The 9,970-nt window shown below is 38.4% G+C and overlaps 1 protein-coding gene across 1 annotated transcript; it reads right to left on the reverse strand.

The window, feature by feature from the left end:
- Positions 1 to 5,100: 5,100 nt before the first annotated feature.
- On the reverse strand, positions 5,101 to 9,456 carry ccn1l1 (cellular communication network factor 1, like 1). The gene is made up of 5 exons (XM_053485619.1): positions 9,101 to 9,456; positions 8,499 to 8,712; positions 7,790 to 8,146; positions 7,465 to 7,670; positions 5,101 to 5,494 (listed from the first exon to the last, which is right to left on the reverse strand). Exons 1-5 carry the CDS (start codon positions 9,245 to 9,247, stop codon positions 5,189 to 5,191), a joined length of 1,230 nt encoding a protein of 409 aa, XP_053341594.1. The 5' UTR covers positions 9,248 to 9,456; the 3' UTR covers positions 5,101 to 5,188.
- Positions 9,457 to 9,970: the final 514 nt, after the last annotated feature.

Raw genomic sequence — 9,970 nt, forward strand, 5'->3', positions numbered from 1 at the left:
ACAAGAGAAGACTTTGCCTGGTCTGATGAGTCTCAATTTCTGCTATGATATTCAGGTGTTAGCATCAGAATTTGGCTTAAACAAATGAAAGCATGGCTCCATCCTGATTTGTAGCAATGGTTCAGGCTGCTGCTGGTGGTATAATGGTGTGGGGGATGTTTTCTTAGCGTACTTTGGGGCCCTTAGTACCAACTGAGCATAGTTGAAATTCCACAGCCTGACTGAGTATTGCTGCTGATCATGTCCATCCCTTTCTGACCATGTCAAAAAGATAAAATGAGATCATACTGGTTTCTTGAAGATGACATTTTACTTAAATGGCTTTCACAGTCACCAGACCACTATCTAATAAAGCACCTTTGGGATGTGGTGGAATGGGAGATTCGCATCATGGATGTGCAACTGACAAATCTGCAGGCATCATGGTTGAATTGGTTGAAAAAAAATGTAATTAATATAAAGATGATTCATAATTACTTTCAACCTAGATACTTGTATGTTTTTTTTATTTGTTCCTATGTGTGTTTAAAATACTATACAATCAGTGCACACACACACACACACACACATATATATATATATATATATATATATATATATATATATATATATATATATATATATATATATATATATATATATATGCCATGCTGCACATTTCTGACACATTTGCACATTTCCTATTCTTTTGTCACACTAGTGCTAAAGCTCTCAGCTTGATGCGAGGAAGAGAGGAGAGAGCAAAAGAGATGAGTGGGCGGGCTATCGCGGTAACACATCATCATAGAATCTTTTCCTCACATGCACCTCCACTCTGGTGTGTCCAGTGATTAGTCTTGACTTTAACTGCACATTGTAACATTCCATTGCTCTCATCCTACTGCCAGGCTATTAGCTCAGGTTGTTTGCTTTTCTGTCTGAGGCTGACTTACAGGTGTGCCAGCAGACTTGGACTGGACCCCTTCACACATGCTATTATTTCCTCTCTTTCTCAGGAGTGGTTCACATCCCTGGTCCAGTTTAACTTCTGCAATAATGAGTTTTGCCTAGACAATGGACTTCACTTACAGAGGTATGGATGGCACTGTATTAGGTATTATAAAGAATTATTATTTTTTAAATCAAATCATTATATTCTTGAACCAAATAATAAAATGTCCTTAATTTTGTGTTAAATCATTTTTATTGATGAAGAAGCCAGTTTTTTTGTTTGTTTGTTTTACAAGAAACCAGAGGTAACGAGGGAAGAACATGAGAGAAGGACAGCAGTCACTGTGATATGTTTAAAACATCTCATTTATTTCCCATTGAAGTTAATGTTCTTTATTCAATATTAATCAATGTTAATAAAATTTTGTGCCAGCTACGCGGTGTCATCTGCTGCTACTGAGTAATTACATTTATCATTTTCTTGTGAAAATGCATCTCTAGTTACTGCCTTAATCACAATTAAGTCAATAGTGCCTGGTCATACCACAAACACAATATTATAATAAGACCACAAAAAATGGTGCAAAACATTTTGCATAAAAGAAAAAGAAAACAAGAGCATATTATGTTTGAAGAAGGAATTGTCTAAAATGGTTAAATCAATTTATCGTCAAGTTGGCACATATAAACGGTGGTGAAAGGAGGACAACCAGTGTTCTGGAAACAGGTTTATGCGCTCAAGGCTCATTGAAGCGTGTGGAGAGCAAAGGCTAGCCCATCTGGTTTGATCCCACAGCAGTGGGATGAATCATTAAGCAATGGAAGATGTTGGCCTGGTCTGAAGAAACATGTTTTTTCGTTTACTTCATGTGGACAGCCATGTGCACGTGTGTCGCTTACCTGTGGAAGAGATGGCACCAGGGTGAATATAGGACTATAGGAATATGGTAGGCTAGTGGAGGCAGTGTGATGCTCTGGCCAATGTGCTGCTTAAAAACATTTGCTTTTGGCATTTCTGTGGCTTTGAGTATTTACATAAACATTGTTGCAGACCAAATCCACCTTTTATTGCAATAGCATCCTGCAAAATGTTCCGGAATAATTAGAGAAATATGATGAAGGTGTTGACTTGGCATAGAAATTCCCCAGATCTTAATCCAATCAAACATCTGTGAGATGTGCTAGATAAACCAGTCCAATCATGGAGGCCCAACATCCCAAAAAAACAAGATTTAAAGGATCTGCTGCTAATGTCTCGATGCCAGAGTCACAATATTAATCAGGATGTTTAAACGTTATGGCTAATCTGTTTATTTGTCTATTTTTTCAGTGTAACATAATTCTGGAAATCCTTAATCAAAATTTAAAGAAAGAATTTTACAAGCTTTAAAAAGTGAATGTATAAGTAGGGATTCAATTTTTCTTACAAAGCCATGCCACTAAACACATGCACATGTGCAGCCTAGGGTTGGGCACGTGTACTGAAAGGTTGGATGGTAGTAGTGCATGCCATGTGTTTTCCTCCTGTTTACTGAAGCTGAGGTGCCAAAGCTTTTTTTTTTTTTTTTGGAAACAAGTGCCTGCCAAATGGATGTTGCATATTAAAACAGAGACAATACAAAGTCACCAGCAGTACACTCATTTAATAGATGCATAAGATTTTCCTGTTTTTACCTGGAAACCTGGACTGGGCCTTGCTTAAAGGTTGATTGGACCCAAAACAAGACAAAAACACTATTGAGGGTTTAAACTGCATGATATCGGATGTATCAACATTTTTAAGCCATGTCCGATGTCCTATTATATATTATATGTTCTGAGGAAGAGAAGGTTAAGTGATCAAGTGTGTGTGAAATTCATTTGACAAGCATTGTGTTTAAGGGCCTTCGTAACATGAGCTTCTCTGAGTGAGGTATTTGGGACACTGTTGTTATGCTTGCTCTACGGCACTAGTTTCGATTATGTATATAGTGGAAATGTTCAAGAATGAACATGAAAATAACCCGAGGCCTGCACCCAAATCACACTCGGGCCAGTCTAGCAATAGCTCTTTTTCTTGCAAAGCAAGATTCTAGGTACTGATATTTACAAAGTGACTTGGCAAATGATTGGGAGCCAGGATGAGTTTTTTCACTGTACCATAAAGTGTCTGCTTTGAAAAAATGTGGTTTCCTAGTCTTGTGTAACTGCTAGGTCTGAAGTTCGGCTTTTGTGCTGGTGATTGAAAAACATTTAAATAATGTCACTGCCAGGAATCCTTCAACCCACAACTGTGCTTAAACTGGATTTTACCTCACTCATAATATGCTAGGTATGTAAGTGTCAAGTGAATTCATGGCAATATAAAACAAAGCATTTGACTTACATACTTTTTAGCATAACGAATATTGTTCTTCTATGCACTCGGTTGCATATTATGAATGAGGTAAAATCCAGTTTAAGCACAGTTGTGGGTTGAAGGATTCCTGGCAGATTCTCAAGAATTGTTATATAAATGCCGTAAACACCAACTATTGATTAGCAAACTGATCATCAACTATAAGCAAACTGGTAACAGGATTTTGAGAACCCAAGTTCACCCATGCACAACTTGCAGAAAAAAAAGGCAATGCTGGCCATGATAGAAAAGCACCAGAACACTCAATGCACCACAACCCTTCATGCACAGGATCGAGTAGACAAAGAGCCTAAGACTGCCAATCCGGCTTTTAAACTTCCCAGATCCCAGTCCGATCAAGCACACATGGGATGCAACAGAAAAAAACAAGTCTGAACTATAAAGGCCCAACCCTGGAACCCACTGCACCCAAAGGATCCACCCATAACGTCATGGTGCCAGACACTATAGCACACCCCTAAAGGCCCTAGGTGATTTTAATATTAACAGTTTTACTGTTATGACTGGTTGATGTATATAAGTTATTGACTTTACTATGACAAGCTGTTGTTCACCTGCAATTATACTTAAATAAAAGACAGTTAAAGACTTTCTCGGCCAAAAAGCTCCTACACCACACAAATAAAGTGTATGTAGCAGAATATTCCGAATATCTAATTTAAATGCCTTAATTTTTTGCATATTTTTGGACAAGACATGAATGTTGTGTAAGCCAACTTAAGTCAATATTCCACATGACTTCTCTTCCTCTGTCATGTATGGCAAATATAGATTAATACATTTTTAACTATAGACATTAAATTTTTTTTTTAGCCTACCCATATTATAAATACTTGAGGAATGAGGAGCTTTAAATATGTTAAGCAGGTTGGGTTTTCCTAAACTTTGCAATCAATCTTGATATACTACTCAAGGTTACCTCCTCCATTTTTCTTAAATACCAAGATCCAGAAAGTGGTGCATAATTGTGATTGGACTGAATAGTGCACTCTGTGTGTCTCTTAGGAAATAAATGTTATCACATGATGGATCAATAACAAAAAATTACTACAGAATTCTGAGCTATTCATTACAGTCACACCAAATTATAGATGTTATAAGAACTTTATTTAGCAAAAATGTATGTCTATAAATATGCATATAAAATATAGTTGCTGATAAGTTCATATTCACCTCATAAATAGAGGTGGTTTTAAGACCTACACTCCACCACAAGTGAAGTCTGTACAATCATGAAACAAAGGATATAAATATGAAACCTGTACAAGACACATTTACAGTTTTTACATTAAAGACATCCTCTCCGACGTTTGCAATTAAAGATGTATAAATTGGTTACATTGTTTCTATATATTATATAATGTGTCATGTTTAGTATTAAATACCAGCCTGCATAGACTTCTTGTGTAGCAACAAATTTGTAGCCTGTCAAATTTGACTGAAGTTATCTTTACGATATAGTTTGTAAAAGGTTACCATTTCCAAGATACGCACATACAGTGTATATACACCAAAAATCTGTACAGCACTTACATAAATTAAAAAGGGAGCTATTCAATGAAAACTGTGCCAGAGTTCATGTGTGTTTTTTTTAAATAGGGATTTGAACAGTAGAGCAGTATAAAAGGCAGTAGCTATATGTTTCCATCAACCGTATATTAATGCACAATTTCATTAGCTGAAACTTTTTAGAAATATATATATATATATATATATATATAATATATATATATATATATATATATAATATATTATAAATCTGGGTCTTTACTATAGCTGATGAAAATGCATTTTGTCACACAAAAACATTTTGTCACATGTAATGGAGTTTGGAGACTGTGTGTGTTTATGCAGATGAGCCTAATATTTAAATGTATGTATGTCATTGGGTAGGCTGATGGACTTCGGGTGCTGTGTTGATGATCCCATACTGCAGCTCTGAGTGCAGCTGCACTGAATGATCCACATGATGTTGCGGGTGAATTCTTGTCCTTGCGGGCAACGGAAGTGCATGCGCACCGTGCGGGTGAGCGTGGGCTCACAACAGCGTCCATCAACGCATGAGCCACAGGAACGCAGCCGGTATCGGCGCATGGTGGTGCATCCAGCGAATGTGAGTGGAGCTGGCTCAAGTGGCCTTACAGTTCTCTGACACTTCTTTCCTTTCTGAGGAGGTGCAGGGAAAAAAACAATGGCATGTTTATTATTAGGAATGGGAAGTACTGTATGTGAAACAGTTTTACAACCCTGTAGTACTTTTCCTCATTCTTTCCCCACTAAGTGGTGCTCCCTTGTAATTGATGATTACTGTTTAATTGACTTATTCTTTCTCATTTAACACACTATAATTTACATTCATCTGTTAATTAACTATATCACTGTATCTACTGGTTGCTACGGATCAGCCTGTCGCAGGGAAATCAGAGCACAATGCGGGTTACACCAACAATGGGGTGCCAACGAATTTTAGGGCACAGGCACATGCATTTACCCACCGAATCTTACACTACAGCTAATCATGGAAACACCAGTCAGCCTCCTTCATGCCTTTGGACTGTTGGGGGAAACCAAAGTACCCGAAGAAAACGCACTGATGGGTTAATGGCAGCTCTGTGGGTTTAGGGCTTTAGGTTAATGATCAGAAGGTTGGCGGTTCAAGCACCAGCTCCACTAAGCCATTGTTGTTGCCCTTGTTGCTGCCTGCACTCTGACCTCAACTTCCCTTCAGTTGGGATATGCGAACAAAAGAATTTCACTACACAGCAATGACAAACGATGACTAAACTTGTAAAAAACAAACAAAAAAAAAGTATAGAAAAAAGTGGATGCCAATTATTCTAGGCTTAAAAGTGTATGGACTTGGCTACAAAGATTATATTTTTCCATACAAGGAGGCAAATACTGTAATAAAATGCAGAGATTACTACTACACCACTGTCAAAGAAAGTCAAGACCTCTTTTCTCCCCTTACAAGAAACTGTTCTCAACTGCTGAAATTCTGTCTTGAAAAAAACAGACATGATAGAAAAATATTCTATCTGCAGTTTCAGCCATTTTCTATCCCTTCTCTATTTTTAAACCTCTGGAAAAATATTACATAAAGGATCAAAGCATCCAGAGCTACCACATCCAACCTGAAATTTCGAGTCATAACATGTTTTCCCCCTAACCATGTCAACCTCATAACCAAGAAGATCAGCCTTATGTCTCTTAGTTCTGACTGTCTTTCCACCAACTTGAAGCTGCAATCTTGTCAGAGTTCAGTACAGTACTTCATCATTTTTAGCATTACTTTTCTGGGCAGCCTTGTTGAGCATGCTTTTTAAAGAACTCTTTTTTTAATTAAGTTTCCTCAAATTGCACAGGTCAGGCTTACATCTTGTGACTGTCCATTGTTTCCTTTAGATAATACTGCAGTACATTATGGCATACTCATGCAGCAACGAAAAATAGAAATAAAAACCTTATAAAGTATTCCGTATACATTTGACATTTGTTTAGATCAGAATTTTCTCACTTTTTTCAAGACTTTACTTTTTGCTCTGTATGTGTTTCCACTTGGTAATATAATTATACGGGATGGGCTACAGTTTCATTCCTATGCTGATGATGTTCAGATTTCCACACACATTGACTCCTCACACAGACTCAGATACTGATTGCATCCACAGCTACTTAGTGAATACTCCCAGCTTTACAGTATATAGCCTGGGGATCTGCCTCAGACTGGACTATAAGCCTCTGTATCACTTTCGACGTCATCCTCTTATGTTATTCTCATATTTGAAGCGATACCATACCAAACTGATTTCATGTCAAGAACATTGCCAGACTTTATCCCTCCATTCCCTCTATGTGGCCTGGCCCTGCATTTGTCCAATCCAGACTCAATTATAACAACACTATTTTTTTACAGAGTCTGTCAGGGCTTCAAACTATTTGCAGCAAGTGCAATCATAAGCTTCTTACTAGACCACACCAGTCACACACTGCCTCACTCCCAGTTTAATCATACACAGTAATTGTTAATAGTATAGATACACATAAAGGTAACACATGTCCGGTAACATACTGTCCCTAGTAGAGTTCATGATACTGTAGGGTCACTTGACTTTGTCATCCTGTTCTTTACTCACCTTGAGTGGTGATGCCAATAGGCTGTTGCCACACTCTCGGATCTGACACAGACGTGTCTCCTTAACAAGCCGGCATTCCGCGTTGCTATTGGTTACTCTGCTGGACACACCCATTCCACAAGTTGCTGAGCAAGGTGACCAATCAGTGGTTTGCAGGAAGCATGTAGGTGGGACTGGAGCATTGGATTTGGTGGAGGAAATCCACTCTAAACATAGCAACAAGGCAAAAAGGGAATCAAATGGAAAATCAGAACAAACGAATTAATAAAATCAAATAACATTTCCTTAATAATACTGTATGCTGTTGTTGCTGAAGTCCTTTTACCATTATTTGGTGCTCCTGCACTGCTGTCCCATGGTGTTGTTGCCATTACTAATAGCTCATTACCGATGAAGTTGTTATGTTTCTCATATTCATGAGGAGTGCTCTCGAGCATTGTGTCATCTTCAGCGATGGTGTTGTCATCATCACACACCCACTCTTGGCAGCATCGTCCAGGCAGAGTGGTGAGGCGAGGCCGGGCACATCGCCAGTCAGGGAGGGATACATGGTGTGGGCAGAGAGGCATGCAGCCTACTACGCCATCCATACAGGTGCAGCGGTGCTCACAGCTAGGCTGGAAGTCTTCACCGTGCTGGTAGACTCGGCCATCCAGCTCGCACGGCCGACCTTGAGCCTCGGCTGTTGAGTGGAAGTAGTGGAGTAGCATTAATAACGGTGCTTCAGGTTAAGAATGAGCACATATTCCTGGTTAGTATATGACAGAACTAGGGTAATGTTTTCAGGAACCAAAATTATTATTATTGTTTATTTATTTATTCTTTTTTTAATTAATTATGGAAAATACATCAACAAAAAACTTGAAAGATGAACATTAATAATTATCGGCTATATTTCTCTAAAGAAACACCTTTTTCATATTATATATATATATTGCTTCAACAAGACACACAATAATAAGGACATGACAGTTCCCAAGATATCCTCCCAATAGTTTCCAGTTTGCTCTGCTGACATAAACATGCCCCCTTACCTCTGCACAAGCCTCTCTGTGGGTCTCCTTTGGCCCCTAGATGGCAGTGCAGCCCCTTGATGTGGTCACAAGGCTCAGTGGCACTGCAGTCCTGATTAAACTGCCTGGCACATACCCTGCAGCAGCCACAGGAGTCCAGTACAGAGCTGATACCTGGCAGGCATGAAGGCAGAGATGAGGGGCATGAGCACTTAGACGGACACTCGCCCCGGATCTGCAAGACGAGTACACAAAAGGGCAAGGAGAGAAGATTAATACGAGCTAAAACAAATGATAATCTGTAACTGAAATAATGTAACATTTATATAAAAACATAATGCATCTTTGGAAATATCTACAAACTGTGTAACAGAAACGCAAAGTTTCCAAATAAAGAAAAATGCTTTCTGTGATCAAGACAAAATACCAGCCATTTGTTATTATTTCTAAAAAATTCCATAATTAAACATAATTTTTATTATTATTATTATTATTATTATTATTATTTTTATGCATGGCATGTCACATGTATTCCAGATTGTATCCAGGTTAGGACAAAAATCCAGTGAAAATCCATTACAATTAAGGATTATACTGAGATGTCTCCTGATAGAAAGACTCACCTTTACAGCACAACAGGACACGAGCACCAGTGCTAGAAGATTGAATCGCCTTAAAATCATCTTCAAAGACAACACTTGACCCAGTGAAGTGTTATGTAACAGCCTTGGAGTTGCAATGTTCGAAGCCCAAATGAAGAGATAGTTCATATAAGTGAAATATCAAACAAGAAAAATCAGCTGGTCTCTCAGTCCTCCATCAGATTCGTCTTCCTCCTTTAACTTCTGTTCCCTTGGTGTTTTCCCTGCAATCCAGTGTCTGACTCCTGCAGTCTGTGTGTGTATGTGTGTGTGTATGTGTGTGTGTTTGTGTGTGTGCGTAGTGTTGAGTATGAGTGTGTGAAATGCCAGCAGCAGCGGGTAAGCTCAGTTCTCCTTGAAGAGATTCCCTCAGTGGCTGCAGCTTTTATAGCAAGCTGCAGACAGCCCCCTTTCATATATCACACACATACACACACACACACACACACACACACACACACACACACACACACACACACAGAGAGAAAACAGATGACTTTGATTGGAATAATACACATAGTATTAAATAGTATTATCATCATATGTAATCTTAACTATGAATAATAATAATAATAATAATAATAATAATAATAATAATAATAATAATCATCATCATCATCATCATCACTATGAACAAACAAACTGTGAAATGATAGCGTGTGTGTGTGTGTGTGTGTGTGTGTGTGTGTGTGTGTGTGTGCACAGCAGGTCTTTGGGATACACAGGCAAACACACACAAACATTTTTGACAAATCTCCAAAATACACTCTTAGACCACCGTGTTTACTCCACGCTTTACATCCATACTGACAAACTGGAGAGTTTTCAGTGAGGCAGAAAGAGAGAGAGGTC

The sequence above is a fragment of the Clarias gariepinus genome, chromosome 24 (genome assembly GCF_024256425.1).
Source record: "Clarias gariepinus isolate MV-2021 ecotype Netherlands chromosome 24, CGAR_prim_01v2, whole genome shotgun sequence".
NCBI lineage: Eukaryota > Metazoa > Chordata > Actinopteri > Siluriformes > Clariidae > Clarias > Clarias gariepinus.

What these genes read in the sequence shown, in the direction of transcription:
- ccn1l1 (XM_053485619.1), bottom strand. Translation starts at nt 9,247, where the DNA reads ATGAACTATCTCTTCATTTGGGCTTCGAACATTGCAACTCCAAGGCTG. An exon ending in ACAGAGAGGCTTGTGCAGAG is followed by an intron (nt 8,147 to 8,498) that starts GTAAGGGGGCAT and finishes TCCACTCAACAG; the next exon opens with CCGAGGCTCAAGGTCGGCCG. An exon ending in TATTGGCATCACCACTCAAG is followed by an intron (nt 5,495 to 7,464) that starts GTGAGTAAAGAA and finishes GCACCTCCTCAG; the next exon opens with AAAGGAAAGAAGTGTCAGAG.